Source organism: Lagenorhynchus albirostris, chromosome 16, assembly GCF_949774975.1.
Source record: "Lagenorhynchus albirostris chromosome 16, mLagAlb1.1, whole genome shotgun sequence".
Taxonomy (NCBI): Eukaryota; Metazoa; Chordata; class Mammalia; order Artiodactyla; family Delphinidae; genus Lagenorhynchus; species Lagenorhynchus albirostris.
In genome coordinates this window covers 31,074,218-31,090,988 of record NC_083110.1, presented here as the reverse complement: position 1 = coordinate 31,090,988, position 16,771 = coordinate 31,074,218, and the positions used below count along the sequence as shown (strand labels likewise).

General features: G+C 42.2%; 2 protein-coding genes across 6 annotated transcripts in view; one reads left to right on the top strand and one right to left on the bottom strand.

Annotated features, from left to right (window-relative positions):
• Window positions 1–1,514: 1,514 nt before the first annotated feature.
• DYDC2 (DPY30 domain containing 2) lies at window positions 1,515–11,388 on the bottom strand. Its single transcript, XM_060126143.1, has 4 exons — window positions 10,921–11,388; window positions 5,881–6,075; window positions 5,414–5,539; window positions 1,515–2,348 (listed from the first exon to the last, which is right to left on the bottom strand). Exons 2-4 carry the CDS (start codon window positions 6,025–6,027, stop codon window positions 2,136–2,138), a joined length of 486 nt encoding a protein of 161 aa, XP_059982126.1. The 5' UTR covers window positions 6,028–6,075; window positions 10,921–11,388; the 3' UTR covers window positions 1,515–2,135.
• Window positions 11,389–11,639: 251 nt separating this feature from the next.
• LOC132507446 (S-adenosylmethionine synthase) overlaps window positions 11,640–16,771 on the top strand; it is an 81,159-nt gene continuing 76,027 nt past the window's right edge. For all 5 annotated transcript variants that reach the window (XR_009536196.1, XM_060126856.1, XM_060126857.1 and 2 more), the window contains exons 1-3: window positions 11,640–11,785; window positions 14,498–14,667; window positions 16,610–16,711. Coding sequence is in view for 4 of the 5 variants with exons in the window: in XM_060126856.1 (XP_059982839.1) it covers window positions 14,521–14,667; window positions 16,610–16,711 (249 nt within the window). In the remaining variant the exon portion in view is untranslated. The remainder of the gene's footprint in view (window positions 11,786–14,497; window positions 14,668–16,609; window positions 16,712–16,771) is intronic.

Sequence of the window (16,771 nt, the reverse complement as noted above, 5' to 3'; positions counted from 1 at the left end):
TGGCTGCCTTGTGTCTTAGCTGCTGCACGCGGGCTTTCTCTAGTTTTGGTAAGCGGGGGCTACTCTTCATTGTGGTGCATGGGCTTCTCATTGCGGTGGCTTCTCTTGTTGCAGAACACGGCTCTAAGCACATGGGCTTCAGTAGTTGTGGCACGTGGGCTCAGTAGTTGTGGTGCACAGGCTTAGTTGCTCTGTGGCATGTGGGATCTTCCTGGACCAGGGCTCGAACCCATGTCCCCTGTGTTGGCAGGCGGATTCTTAACCGCTGTGTCACCAGGGAAGCTCCTGGGTCATATTTTAGATTCCACATATAAGTGATATCATCTGATGTTTGTCTTTCTCTATCTGACTTAACTTCACTTAATCTCTAGGTATGGACCTAGAGATTTATCCAGGGGTATGGGGAGATGGGAGCTTTCCAAGTGGAGAGAAGAGAAAGTAAAAGTTCTGAGATTGAACCATGCTTGGCATGTTTGAAGAACAGGAGGTTGGCATAGCTGGCATGGAGAGAACGATACGGAGAGTAAAAAAGTGATGGGGAATCACTCTTATAGCCTGGTAGGTCATGGTAGGGGCCTTAAATGTTTCTGTGACTGAGATGGGAAGCTGCTCATTAGACATGATCTGACTTAATGTTTCACCAAGATCATCCTGACTTTAATGTTGAGGATAGACTAGAAAGGTCAAGGGCAGAACAAGGGTGTTCAGTTAACAGGCTATTGTAATAATTTAGGCAAAAGATGATTGTGGCTTATGCATTCAAGTGGTTGAATTCTGTCTTTATTTTAAATGGAAAGCCAACAGACCAGATTTAGGGCTAACAAAAAAGAGTAGAGCCAAGGATGGCACCAGAAGTTTTGACTGAGCAGATTAAAAAAAATGGTAGAAACCAATTCAGGGAGGATATAAAGGATTCCATTTGGATCGCAGTTGATCCTTGAACAACATGGCTTCAAACAGCACAGGTCCACTCACATGAGGATACTTTTCAATAGTAAATACTACAGTACTATACAGTCAGTGGTTGGTTGAATCCCAGGGTATGAAGGAACCTCAGGTATGGATGGCCAACTATAAGTTATATGTGGATTGAGCTCTGTGTTGTTCAAGCGTCAACTGTAGTTAGGTTTGAGATGTCCATTGGTTATCCAAGGAGAAATGTCAAACAGGGAGTCAAGTTCAAGGAAATTCTGATTAAAGATATAAATCTCAAGTCATCAGCATATAGATGATATTTGCATGAATACAGATAGAAAATAATTGAAAAAAAAGTCAAACTCCTAACTTTTACTGTCACTGGAGCTGTTTCAAAAATAAGGACATGTATAAACACTCCAAGAGACCTGATTGCAAAATTCAGCTAGAGTTAAGATATGAACACATGAGATGGATGTGTTTTCACTGTCTAGTCTCCAAAAAAAAAAAAGATAAAGCAAAAGGAAAAAGTCTCATCAGTTTGGTTCCTTATTATTATTTTTTTAATAACTGTATTTTATTTATTTAGTTAGGCTGTGTTGGGTCTTCATTGCTGCGCGTGGGCTTTCTCTAGTTGTGGCGAATGGGAGCTACTCTTCGTTGCGGTGCGCGGGCTTCTCATTGTCGTGGCTTCTCTTGTTGCAGAGGATGGGCTCTTGGCACACGGGCTTCAGTAGCTGTGGCATGTGGGCTCAGCAGTTGTGACACACGGGCTCTAGAGCGCAGGCTCAGTAGTTGTGGCGCACAGGCTTAGTTGCTCCACGCATGTGGGATCTTCCTGGACCAGGGCTTGAACCCATGTCCCCCGCATTGGCAGGAGGATTCTTAACCACTGCGCCACCAGGGAGGCCCTGGTTACTTATTTTAAATCCTTATTATGAGTTATTTTATCCTATAAGTAGTTCAAATCTTCACATGATTAAGGGGTTTTCATGGCTGTCAGGACAGGACTTGGGCTGGAGAGTCCCTGCAGACATCTCCTTCCACAGCCTCTCATATCTTGGTTTAATCCACATAGTTAATCATCTTCAAGTAAGAGCTCTTCTAGCTGGCCGTTTTCTCAGCTTGCAGCTTTGAGAGAAGCATCACTAGAATCATCCACCTTCTATAACCCAGGGAGGAGATGTGGAGCTAGGATGCATTTCAGGAGCAATTTCATGCTAAAAAGCCTGGTAATTTATGTCTTGTGAAGTTTCAATGTTCCAGTCAACCTGGACAGATGGCTCTGAAGAAGGAATCTGTTGAGGCATTCCTGGAATCATACTGCAAGTTCCTGGCAGGGATTCCTGCTTCAAGGCTTCCTTCTCAAGGGGTTTTGTGTTCTCCTGCATGAACACGGTCTTCTTTGTGGAACTCGCTACAGATATCAGTGGCTAAATAGAAAACAGAAGAGAAAACAGTCATTAGCAGAGACTAAACATACTGGGCATGGCAAGAATACAATATTGCCATTTTCATGCCCAAGACTGAACAAAACTGAAAAAGACCTAATCCAGCAAAGCATGAAACAAATCTAATTGGATCAAGATAACTCATCAATAATGTAACTGCCTGACAGAACAAAATTCAACACCTTTTAAAGGAACACTACACAAGCTAGATGCCCCATAAAGTATCATCTACAATGTTTAGCATACAAGTAATAATTACTAGACATGTGAAGAAGTAGGAAAATGTGAACCATAATCCAGAGAAAAAGTATTTAATAGAAAGAGACCTCAAAATGACAAAGACGATGAGACTGGCAGACAAGAACTTAAAACAGTGATTATAAATATTTTTTAAAATTGAAAGGAGAGGGCTTCCCTTGTGGCGCAGTGTTTGGGAGTCCACCTGCCAATGCAGGGAACACGGGTTCGTAGCCCTCGTCTGGGAAGATCCCACATGCCGTGGGGCAACTAAGCCCGTGCACCACAACGACTGAGTCTGCACTCTAGAGCCCGCGAGCCACAACTACTGAAGCCGGCGTGCCTAGAGTCCGCGCACCGCAATGAAGAGTAGCCCCCGCTCTCTGCAACTAGAGAAAGCCCGCACACAGCAACAAAGACCCAACTTACCCATAAATAAATAAATAAATCTATTAAAAAAAAATTGAAAGGAGAAAAATGGCCATAATGAGTGAAAAGATAGGGTATATCAGCAGAGAAAATGGAAATCATAGAAAGGAACCAGACAAATTCTAGAATTGAGAAAATATCTGAAATGAAAAAAATTCATTGAATTCCTAAATAGGATTGGACATCGCAGGAGAACGGATTAGTTAACTTGAAGACAGGTCAATGGAAAGTATCCAAACCGGAGCACAGAGGAAAAAAGATGGAAAAAATGAATGCAGTCTCAGTGACCTATGAGATGATATCAAGTATCCATGTAACTGCAGTCCCTGGTGAGGTAGGAAGATTGGAGCTTGAGCTCTACGGGCCATCTCTACCCCATCTTTGTCCATTTTCCACTCAACAGTGGACCCTGTGGGTCACTGCAGCGAGGTCTGTGGAGTACTTGCCCACATGATCTCTAAGACCTTCTAACTCCAAAGTGCTATGAATCTATGCAGCAAATCTATGTAGTTTCCATAAAAATTTATTTCTAAAACACCTGTATGGCCCAGATCTTTATATCAAAGGGATTGCTTTCAGACTTAGAAACAGAATAATGGTTTACTTACTCAAAGCTGCCTCTGCTTAATGAAGAGAAATCACTACAAGGGCAACTTCTGCCAGCTTTCTTCTAGGTCTGACTCAAATGTTATCTCCTCTGTGAGTCCCTTCTTGATTCCCATAATTAGGTATGATCTCTACCACACATAGTGCTGTTTCTACTCCCCTTTGGACACATCCACCGGACCAGCAGTATTCAATCTGGGGTACTAAAAGCAATGATGGTTTTAAGATATTAAGGAAAATCTTGCAAAGCTTTTAGTATAGGCGTAAAAGCCCATCAGCTAAATCAGCAGGCCTGCTGAAATCCTATGCAACCTATCCTGGGGCTATTTCAGATAAGTTTTAAAGCTCTGGTGATGAAATCTAAAGATGACAGTAGCAAGGAATAATTTGCTATTCACCTTGAGCCAACAAGAAACCAGAAGTTAGAATCTCATCTTATTTGATGTACCTCCACCTCTTTGCCCTTTATCTAGCTCTTGCAGTTTATACTAGGAGAGCAACTTGCTCTTGGAAGATATGGCTCTCCCTTGCCAGTAAGCAATAAGCTTTGTTTTACATCACTGTCGGGTTCCCTTTATTTCCTTCTAACAAAGGGAATCGATTTCCATAACCACAATTTGCCCATGAACTCTCTCCTAAAGCTGAGAACTTGCACATAGTGGGCATCAGGCCGGCTCTCATTTCTCAAGTTCCCTTACAATCGCTGATTGTCTCACACTTGGCAAAAGAAGAGCAAACCTTTTACTCATCCGAATCTTGCTAAGAAATACTGCTTCAGGGTATAAAATCTCCTGAGTGTAACACAAAGGGACAATTAAAAAGGTTGATGTGAACAAAGTGTTCTTTAATAAAGGCATCATAAAACCAGGGTAGAGTTTTGGGAGTCTTTCCCTGCCTTATATATTTATATTTCTATTAACAGTGAAGCATGGTGTTAGAAAAGGATTAGAGTGAGCAGCAAGGTGACGATGACAACTTTTGCTTAATGATCTCAATTCTATCATCTCCCAACAACTGTTCCAAGAATGAACTGTTCCTGAGGGAGAGTTCGTTACACTACTATTTTCAGACTGTAGTAGGAAACTATCTTTCTTTTGATTTATTTATAAAACATCCAGACTTAAAAATATAAATCTATTATGAGGAAATCTGAGAATATTGATATAAATGTACATAAGCTTAATATTTTCATGTCTTCATCAAAGTTGGCTTTGAAACTAGCAAAAGCTAGTAAATTGTATAGGACTACATTAAAGATTTTCATGCACAGGACAGAGTGATAGTTAAAAAGATGCCAGATATCAAGTTCAATAAGTGAATGACCGCTATTAGAGCAACACAGAGGAGACATCTGTGGCTTGATACATAAATAAACAGCATATATTAAATTAAATATTTAAGTAAATAGTATATAATAAATTAAATAATATACCTGAAGTATATACTAGAAACCATATTTGTTTCTGAAAAATATTGAGTAATTTTTGAAAAGGATTCAAAGGATCTTGTATAGAAATATATGTTCCAAGTGACACATTAGATTTTTCTTAAAATCTGATTTCTTAAACCAGTAACATGTAATTTATTCCCTGACATCGTAAGTGGAATTGCCTTTAAGCATCTTCTTTATTCATTACAAGGATTTTATTGACAAGGATTGTCAATAAGATTGATTTACATACAAACATATGAATATGGAGGAAAAAGTAGGTTTTGGGAGCCTCAGTGCACTGTGCACTATGGTTGAGCTGTCTTGCAGGTTTCCTGGTACCCACCACGGGATGACACTTTTCACACTTCTGTTGAATCTCACACTCTTCTTGCATCAGCGTTTCTGTCACTCTGGTTTCTTTGAGGCTATTTTCATATTCTTCTTGCAGCTGGATCTTCTCTTGCCTATCCTGGGGCGATATGACAGAGTAGAATAAGGTCAGTCCTCGGAAGCAGGGACCCTCCCAGGACAGGCCCCGGGCCCTTGAGCCCTCCTGACTTTGCTCCTGTAACTAACTAGCTTCAACCTGCTAGTATCTCCAAACCCACCAACCCCAAAACTCCTCTGAGTTGGATTCTCTCTTCAGCCCCCCGACTCCCTATACTTCAGGGATATCTGGGCCTAAGCCATCCTCAAAAGTGGAATAAACCATGACACTCCCCAGGCCAGCTCCAGCGTGGTGCCTTGGATTTCAAATTCCTCTGGGAAAGCTGAAAGCCCTCCCCAAGTCGACCCTGTGCGCACACACACCTTTTCTTTTGCCATTGCCGTTTTCTTGTAATGATAAAGCCAGTGAGCCAGGTACTCTATGGGGTCACTGGGCTGAACCTTTGCCACTTCTGCCAGCGCCTGAGCCAGGCAATTTCCAAAGCACCTCTTCAGGTATTCGGTTTCCATCCTGGTGGGTTTGGAAAACGTCAAGCAGGGTCACACTATTTCACAAATCTAACTGGACATAAAAAATAGACACATTCTAACCAACGCAGGTTCATTTCAGGACAAATATGAGATGTTTCTGGAGCCCATCCTTCCCCAAAGAACCAATAAATACATAAGTACTTGCCAATAGCTCTTACATTCAAATGGACATTTTTCTAAAGCTCTCCAGCTCTCCCAGGTCAGTAAATAGGTCCCGGGGCTCATCAGGCCTGAGAGGAGCTTGGTGGATTGGTACTTAAAAGAGGCTAAGGCCTCCACTACACGACTCTACCCTTGACTAGGGAGGAAATAACTGAGCAGGCAGGAGGGCCCAGGAGGGGCTCTGAGCACCCAGCAAGCTGCACTATTGTGAGGTTGGGAGCTACAGTCATCTGTGACATAGATAAGACAGGCTTATCTATTTCACAACGGACCATTGAGAAGCCCTGAGGAGGAGAGGGACGGAGAATGCCCAGCACTGTAGCTAGAAAATATTCCATTTTCTATTGCTTAAGCAAGAAACTACTTTAGGTTGAGTTGAGCCCCTGGATTTACTCTTAATCAGATGTCAAGAATTGGAGGGAATGAAGCCTGAGTTAAACCATAAGTTAGGAGTGGAGGTGTAGTGTAGCAGTAGGAATGTAGAATTTGAGATCAGACAGACCAAGTTCCAGTCCTGGCTCTGCTTTTTATTAGCTGTGTGATCTTCAGCAACTTACTAAGTCTCTCTGAGCCTCAGTTTCCTGATCTGTGGAACAGAATAACAAAAATATGTATCTCATAACTGTGAGGATTAAAAGAGATAATAAATCCATGTGAAGCACATAGCCTGGCGTGCAGTACATGTTTAATAAATATTAGCTGTTACAGTGGAAGATTGTGACATGAAATGGCCTAGCACCCAGCCTATGCCTGAACATCTCTATGTTCCTGAAGCTGACATATTTTAACTCCAAAAGAGCTAATAATAAAGTGAATAATAAAGGCTTAGATCAATTCCTAACATTTTCTGGAGGCATTTTTCAGTTTAAGAAGGGAAAGATAAGTAGATAGATAGATACGAATACAGAAAAAAAAATTCCCAGCTCCTTCCACTGCAAACGCCTAGAAGCAAAAACACCTCAGTAGCAACGAACACACAGAATTTGCTTTTTTAAAAAAATTGAGGCATAGTTGATTTACAATGTTGTGTTAATTTCTGATGTATGGCAAAGTGATTCAGTTATACATATATATGTATTCTTCTTTATGTTCTTTTCCATTATGGTTTATCACAGGATATTGAATATAGTTCCCTGTGCTATACAGTAGGACCTTGTTGTTTATCCATTCTATATATAACAGTTTGCATCTGCTAACCCCAAATTCCCAATCCATCCCTTCCCCACAGAACTTGCTTTTATTTATTTATTTTTAACATCTTTATTGGAGTATAATTGCTTTACAATGGTGTGTTACTTTCTGCTGTATAACAAAGTGAATCAGCTATACATATACATATATCCCCATATCTCCTCCCTCTTACGTCTCCCTCCCACCCTCCCTATCCCACCCCTCCAGGTGGTCACAAAGCACGAGCTGATCTCCCTGTGCTATGCGGCTGCTTCCCACAAGCTATCTATTTTACGTTTGGTAGTGTATATATGTCCATGCCACTCTCTCACTTCATCCCAGCTTACCCTTCCCCCTCCCCGTGTCCTCAAGTCCATTCTCTACATCTGCGTCTTTATTCCTGTCCTGCACCTAGGTTCTTCAGAACCTTTTTTTTTTTTTAGATTCCATATATGTGTGTTAGCATACGGTATTTGTTTTTCTCTTTCTGACTTACTTCACTCTGTATGACGGTCTCTAGGTCCATCCACCTCACTGCAAATAACTCAATTTCATTCTTTTATGGCTGAGTAAAATTCCATTAGAATTTGCTTTTAAATAGGCTTCACCACTTAAAAAGAATCAAGGTTCCTTGGAGAAATGACTAATTCCAAGATCAGGGCAGGAAATGTCTAATAACCCTGGAATGTTTTGTTGTCCCAGAAAGGAAATGCTAAAAAATAAAATGGTTGGGGACACAGGAGCCAGCTTGAAGGGGCTGCTACTAGCCAAACCTGGTGCAATTTGGCCACCAGAATTAATAATGACTGTAATGGATTATAACCAATTGAATAAAATAAGAATCCATGAGTCCATGTAGGAATAAACAAGTGAATGGGAGAGCAGGTAAGTTCTTTCTTAAAGTAGAATGCCAACTAATAAATGTGGAAAGAATAATGCAGTTAAAGAAACATTTTGAAACCATCATAATATAACTGAAGCAGCTATCAATGAGCACTAAAACTTGGTGAATATTTGACAAGGAATAGGATATTTATATATATTCTCAAAGTTTCTCCCCACAAATTATGGATCAATTCCAAAGTAAACATGGAAACTTTACAGTGGTGAAACCTGGCCGACACAACGTTAACCAATTGATCAAAGTAAGCATCACCAGTAAAGGGACAAAATAACATCATGTGTCTCCTGATGCAATGCACTGCTTAGAAGGACATAATACATTTCTGTAGATTCCTGCTCCAAATGCAAAACTAGAATCTGATTGAGGAAACATCAAACAAAGCCAAACTGAGAGACAGTCTACAACTGGCCTGTACTCTTAAAAATGTCAAGATCATGAAAGACAGAAAAAGATGAGGCCAGGAGTTCCCTGGTGGCCTAGTGGTTAGTAGTCGGTGCTGTGCTGTCCCTGCTGTGGCCTGGGTTTGATCCCTGGTCGGGGAACTGAGATCTGCAAGCTGTGCGGTGTGGCCAAAATATTAAAAAAATAATAATAAAAATAAAAAAAGATGAGGTCCCAGTCCAGATCAGAGGAGCCTAAACAGCCATCACAACTACATGCAACACATGATCCTGGGTTGGATCTGGACCAGAAAATAGAATTCTGTAAAGGACGTTGTTGGAAATACCGAATGTGAATTGTAGATTACATAATAGAATTGTATCAGGGGTAAAATTCCTGGTTTTGGTAATTGAAATATGAGTAAGTAAGAAAATGTCCTTGTCCTTAGAAAATACACAGTGTGGTAGGGCTGAATAATGACTTTCCAAAGTGTCCACATCCTAATACCTGGAACCTATGAAATATGTTACCTTATATGGCAAAGGGGACTTTGCAGATGTGATTAAATTAAGCATTTTGCTTGGGGGAAATTTTACTGGATTATCCGGGTAGGCACAATGTAATCCCAGGGGTCTTTATAAGAGGGACACAGTAAAGTCAGACAGGGTAGAAGGAGATGTGGTGATGGAAGCAGGGGGAGAAAAGGTGATGTGATTCAGGGCCACGAGCCAAGGAGTGTGGGTAGCCTCTAGAAGCTGGAAAAGGTAAGGAAATAGATTCTCTCCTAAAGCCTCCAGAAGGAGCCAGCCCTGCTGATACTTTGGTTTTAGCCCTGTAAGATTCATCTTCGATTTCAAACTTCAAAAACTGTAAGATCATAAATGAGTGTTTAAAGTCACTACGTTTGGGGTAATGGTGGAGGGTGGGGATGGGATGTGTGGTGGCTCCTTCTGCCAATCTGGGGCCCACCTGAACCAATGCACCTGAATAAACTGTCTTCCACACCCCTTCTACTCAAAGTGTGGTCCACTGTCAGCAGCACTGCTTCAACTGGAGGTTGTTGAAATGCAGATTCTCAGGTCCCACCTCAGACTTACAGATTGAGAGTCTGCATTTTAACAAAATCCCCAGGTGACCCACAGTTACAGATGTCCTCTGCCTTTATCACAGTAGAACTGCCCTTCCCAGAGGGCGGAATCACCAACTCTGCATTCCTAGGAAGCGTCTTCACTGCCTGGTCCTTGGTGGCTGCCACACTGCAGTAGGTGTGGCAAACCCTTTCTGGAGAGAGCATCTGCACATTTTCAACACTGGTCTCAACAAAATACACTGACCTGACCGTCACTAAGACTTGATGTGAAAACAGCAGAGCCAGAAAAAAACAGCCACCATGTGAAGCCTGGAGAGGGAGGAACCAAAGGGGTGCATTTTATAGCCCACTCCCCACCAAATCAAGCCACACTCACCAGTGAGGAGGGGGCTATTTTTCAGTTTCCCAGGGCTCCTCTGAGGGTCTGCTTATACTGGACCTCCTTGCTCATGGCCCTGCATTCAGTAAGCGGGGTGCTAAGTATAGGGATTGTCTTTGTTCACACCACATCCTTAGTGCTGGGCACTCAGTACTTGCTCAGCAAATATTTCTTGACTTAAGCAGTGAGGGCTCTGATGTTTCCGGGCCCAGGCAAGAGCTCATGCTCCCTTCCATTTGTCAGTGCCCACACTGGCACTTACTAAGTACCTCAACTAATGGTTAACGAGGCATCTCCTGCCCAGCACTGCCCCACATAAATTGAAACAGACCATGGGAAATGCTAGTTGAGGACTGTGCACAAACCACTAGCCCAGGGAAGACCGCAAATGGCAAAGGCTAGAAGGCTTCCTGGAGGTGGGGGTACCTGTGCTTGTTCTGAAAGGAATGCCAACTAAAGAATGTCCCCAGCCAGCTGGCTACACCAGGCTCAAGTCATTAGCCACTGCAGTTGTTGACTCACTAACACACCCTGGAAGGAGTTCAGGGTGGAGATCAGGAATGTGGAACTCTGCTCTCTGGGAAAATTGACAGAACAGACCTTCAAATAGAAATTTCCAGGAGAAAATTTTATAAACCCAATTTCTTCCATTTCACATACTTAGAAAAGCACTAAAATAATTAAGCTATCTGTGCCTGGTGGCTAGCAGTGACCTTTTACCTAGATATGTTTGACTGCAGGTATTCCTTCTCCAAAAATCACATACATGCTGACCTCCCCCCTTACCTCTTCCAAGCAGAAGCAGTTTCTCAGAGTTGTCAGAGCAGCTGTCTCCAGGGCTAGAGTCCTCAGTTAAGTCCCCAAATAAAACTGAACTCACAGCTCTCAGATGTGCGATTTTTTTCAGTGGACAGGAACCAGGCAGAAGTCACCAGCAAATGCAAAGGTGCTAAGCTGGGAAAATACCAGGCTGCTCAGGTAGCTAGTCTTCTCTGGCGTAAGGCTGTGGGGCTTCACCTATAGGTAGTCTCTGCCCTTTCTCTCTCCCAGTATGCGCCCACCTGCCGGCCCCGCTCGCTCGATTCCCCTTTTCGGCAGCCCGTCCTCACAGCCTCTAGGTTGCACGTCCCTGTTCACCTACCCAGGTGCCCCCTGCTCTCCATCCTGCACCTTGCACACCTCGCGCGCCCCCGCTCTCAACTGCTCGTCCTACCCCGCCCCGCTCCGCCCGCCTCTGCTCTTTGCAGCACATCCTCTTCCGGACCCCGCCTCCGATCAACCCCTGTCCGCGCGCCCCCCCGCCCCCGATCCCCGCCGGGCGCAGTCCGCTCAGCTCTCCGCGGGCGCCCCTTCCTCTCTGCCCCCGGCCGTCTCCCGCACCTGGAGCGCGCACGCTCGTTGCCTAGCGACGGGACGCGACTAGCGGGTAGGTAGGCGCATGCGTCAGCCGCCTGCGTTTAGAACGCAGGCGCCGTCTTGGAAGAACGGCTTCCGGTGCTGGGCTGGCTTCCGGCGGACGGAGGCGGTTTTGACCGTTGGACCTTGCGAGTGGTGTAGGGCTCAGGCGACGTCCAGGCTCCAGAGGCGAGAGAGGGTTAGCTCAGCGCCGGACTCCGTGGGCACCTCTGCGGCTGGGTCCTCCTCCTCGGTGGTGAGCGGCGACGCGCCATTTGGGAGGGGCAGGGGAGGCGGGCACCCTTCCGCCGACCCGGGATGGAAAACCAGCCGAAGCGCTCGGAATCCAGGGTTGCCAGATAAAATTAGGCGTACCCAGTTAAATCTGAATTTCACAGACTTTGTGCTTTTTAGCACAAATATAGTATAATACAAAATTAGTCATTGTTTATCTGAAATTTAAATTTAACTGGGCATCCTGTATTTTTATTTGCAAAACTGGCAGCCCTACCTGATCCCTTCCTTTGGTACTCGGCCGGCTTTCTCCCAAGCATGAGCGAGGAACCGCCTTCTATTTCTTCTGACAGCTTCTCCAGGCTTGAGGCAGCTGTTTCTGTGGGAAGGGGTTTCTTATGTATGAGCCAAGAAGCCTGTTGCTGTGTATGAAAAATAATATTCCTTACAACAGGCTTTTGAGATGGGTATTGTCGCTGTTTCATGGGCAGGAAACAAACCAAGCGAGGTAACGAGTTTCATCTGGGTTCCGCTGTTAACGAGATGCAGCCTGCGTAGGTTTGAGACCAATCCTACTTGGGAGGTTTCTCCTTACGGACCACGGTACCCTTCCCATGTGTTTGTTATCTTTCTGGATTAACAGCAGGAACCTGTTCCCTTTTTAATTGTTACTATTTCAAATGACATTGAGATTTGTCTTTAGAGTATTATCCCATTGAATTAGTACGATGAGGATACCGTGTTCCATACTCAGTTGTAATAATTCTTTTCTCTGTGTGGTTAAGGCACACAGCTTGATAAGGAATTAGGTTCGTTTGTGTCAGTTTTTAGTTTGCTTTTATGACTAAATTTATGTATACACACATACACATTCCTTTCCCCACTGCTGTTGCTAATACAAAAGACTATACACAAGTTCTTCAGCTTGCTTTTTTTCACTTCACATTGTGTTCTAGAGATCACTCCCAATTTTGGAGATCTTCCTCATTCTCTTTTTATCTGCACAATAATTCATTGTGTAGCTGTATCTCATTAATCCTTTAATGATGAACATTTGGATGGGGGTCCCAATTTGGCTCTCCTTAGTAATAGTGCAAAACAACCCTGTGCATATATCATTGCATATTTTTGCAAGATAGGATCCCAGGAGTGAGATTGATCAGTCAAAGGGTAAATACATACGTAATTTTCTAGATATTTACAAATTTTTCTGCATGGGGTTCTGCCGTTTTGTACTCTACCACCATCATATGAGAGAGAGTAGTATTGGGGTCTATGGATGAAACTCAGGAGGTCATTGTTTCTGAAACTTTGTGCAGAATGTTAGGTGGATTTGTCCAGGGACAGGTCTAGACACTGGCAGTCTGTCCCCTATAATTGCTCATGCCTGACATGTAAGGTACTCAATATATATTTGTTGAATAATGAGTACATTTCATCAGATTCTCAGAGTAGTCTGGATTCCATAAGGGTAATTCGAAGGTGATCAGTTTTTTCAAAGCACCTTAAATAGAGTAGTTACTGCATTTCCTTCTCTCTCTCTCTCTCTCTCTCTCTCACTCTCTCTCTCTCCCTCCCTCCCTCCCTCCCTCTCTCCCTCTCTCCCTCCCTCCCTTCCATCTCTCTCTCTCTGTCTGATCTGAGATTCCTGTCCATATTTGTAAATAAACTGGGACATTACTGAGAGAGTGGAGAAACTCATTCACTTGCCACCATGGAGAGCAAGCTGTGTCCACGCTGTGATTGAAACACACTTTTTGAGGAGCTAGAGAAGTTTGTCCTCTAGCAGGAGGACAGACATATGCATACACAAATAATGCTCAGATAGTGTGAAAAGTACTGTGTGAGCTGCTTGGGGAAGGAGGAACGTCTTTGTGTTGCCTGGGAGACGGTTGTATTAGCCACAGCAGTGAGGAATTGGAGATGATTGATACCTTGCAAATGAGGAGATATTTTCCAAGCTGAGAGTGAGGGGGCCATCATGTGCAAAGTCATGGAGATGGAAACATGCAAGGTGTGAGCAGCAGAATGGCAGGATGTTCTGTGTAGTTAGAGCCCAGAACATGTTAGAGGCAGAAACTATATCGAGAGGTGAGCCTGGAAACAGAATTGGGGCCAAAGCATGAGGAGCTTCATAGGCTGTTCTTTGAAGGTTGAATTTTTTATTCTTTGGCCTTGAGATACTTGGATTTTTAAAAAATTTGAGGTGATCTATTGTGATATTTTCTAGAAACGACTCTCATGGCTTGGGAGGAGCATCTCAGTAAGTCACTTAGGGTAATGACTCTGGAATCAAGAGTTGGGTATGAATCCCTCTTCATCATACACCACCTGTGTGATTCTGGGCTGTTCACGTATGCTCTTTGGGCCTGGGCGACCTCATCTGCACAGTGGGGCTAATGATACCATGTTCAGGTATGTTGTAAGGATTTAGTAAGACATGCATCGCTTGCCATATAGTCGTTTCACCATCAATAATGACAGTAACCCTTTTCTGACACTTGGACTCCAGGGTCCTTCAGGTTTTTGAAACTATTTTAGTTGTAGTGACTTCTGTGGAGGCTTTTTGGACACTGCTAGAAGTGTCCTGGAGCCAGCTTGCTTGTGCCATCCCTGATGGCAGGTGCCCATGACTGGTGACAGGATGTAATGCTTTGTTGGCCTCACTGAACTCTACTTCGATTGTGCCTTCATTGAAAATTTCCTGCTCTAATGCAAAATGTTCATCTTTTAGAGGTTTTTATTTAGCAGTTAGAAATGGAGTCGGCATATCTTCAAAAGAATCTTGGGACATGTCTAACTCAAGGTCTTGCAGAAGTGGCAAGGATGCGCCCAGTGGATCCAATAGAATACTTAGCATTGTGGATTTACAATTATAAGAACAATGTGACCATGGAGCAACAAGTAAGTATGGATCTTCTTTTTTTTTAATTTATTTTTTATTGAAGTATAGTTGATTTACAATGTTATGTTAGTTTCAGGTCTACAGCAAAGTGATCAGTTATGCATATATATGTGTGTGTGTGTGTGTATATATACACACACACACACACACACACACACATATATTTTTTTCAGATTCTTTTTCCATATAGGTTATTACAAAATATTCAGTATAGTTCCCTGCACTGTACAGTAGGTCCTTGTTGTTTATCTATTTTATATATAGTAGTGTATATATGTTACTCCCAAATTCCTGATTTATCTCTCTCCTCCCAGCCTTTCCCTTTTGGTAACCGTAAGTTTGTTTTCTAAGTCTGTGAGTCTGTTTCTGTTTTGTTAATAATTTCATTTGGATCATTTTTTAGATTCCACATAAAACTGATATCATATAATATTTGTCTTTCTCTGTCTGACTTATTTCACTTAATATGATAATCTCTAGGTCCATCCATGTTGCTACAAATGGCATTATTTCATTCATTTTTATGGCTGAGTAGTATTCCATTGTATATATGTACCACATCTTCTTTATCCATTCATCTGTCAGTGGACATTTAGGTTGCTTCCATGTCTTGGCTATTTTAAGTAGTGCTGCAGTGAACATTGGGGTGCATGTAGCTTTTCAAATTATAGTTTTCTCCGGATATATGCCCAGGAGTGGGATAGAAGGATCATATGCACTCTATTTTTAGTTTTTTTTAAGAAACCTCCACACTGTTCTCCATAGTGACTGTACCAATTTATATTCCCACCAACAGTGTAGGAGGGTTCCCTTTCCTCCACACCTTCTCCAGCATTTATTATTTGTAGACTTTCTGACTGGTGTGAGGTGATACCTCATAGTTTTGATTTGCATTTCTCTAGTAATTAGTGATGCTGAGCATCTTTTCATGTGCCTTTGGCCATCTGTATGTCTTCTTTGGAGAAATGCCTATTTAGATCTTCTGCCCATTTTTTGATTGGGTTGTTTGTTTTTCTGATATTGAGCTATATGAGCTGTTCGTATAGTTTGGAGATTAATCCCTGTTGGTTGCATCGTTTGCAAATATTTTCTCCCATTCCATAGGTTGTCTTTTTGTTTATGGCTTCCTTTGCTGTGCAAAAGTTTTTAAGTTTAATCAGGTCCCATTTGTTTATTTTTGTTTTTATTTCCATTACTCTAGGAGATGGATCCAAAAAAGATATTGCTGTGATTTAGGTCAAAGAGTGTCCTGCCTATGTTTTGCTCTATAAGTTTTATAGTATCCAGTCTTACATTTAGCGCTTTAATCCATTTTGAGTTTATTTTTGTGTATGGTGCTAGAGAATGTTCTAATTTCATTCTTTTACACGTAGCTGTCCAGTTTTCCCTGCACCACTTATTGAAGAGACTGTCTTTTCTCCATTAATTGACCATAGGTGCTTGGGTTTATTTCTGGGCCTTCTATCCTGTTCCATTGTGGATCTTCTTTTATAAAATTAGAGGAGTGAAATAATTGGTCCAGCTTCTTTGCTTTTTAAAAAAAGTTCAATATTATCATTTCTTTCTATTATAAAAATAGTATGTTTATTATTACAAAACTTAGATAACATGAAAAAGTAGAAAGAAGAAAATAAAGAAGACCTCTATTTAGATTCTTAGGTATTTTTAGGTATTCTAGTCTTTTTTCTACACATTTGCCTGGAGATTTTTTTTTTTACACAATTGTGATTGTATTTGCTGTGTAATTTTAATTTTGTGTTCTTTGTTGAAATAAAACACACATTTCCCCAAATTATTATACAGTTTCCAAATGGATAGACTATAATTTGCTTAATCCTTTCCCTACTGTTGGAGATTAAGATGCTGTTAAGATTGTTTTTACAGATTGTTTTATCTGTAATTAGTCACATGATGATTTTTTTTTTTTTTAAACCATGTTAGAGACAAGAGGAAATGGCCCAGTTGGAGCAGGAAAGAGAATTAGCTGTGATGGAGCAGGAAATGATGGAGAGACTTAAAGCAGAGGAGTTCCTGTTTCAGCAGGTGAGACAAGAGAGTTGGTGATTGGAACTAGTGGAGTCACCCTTGGTGTGGTGCAACCCA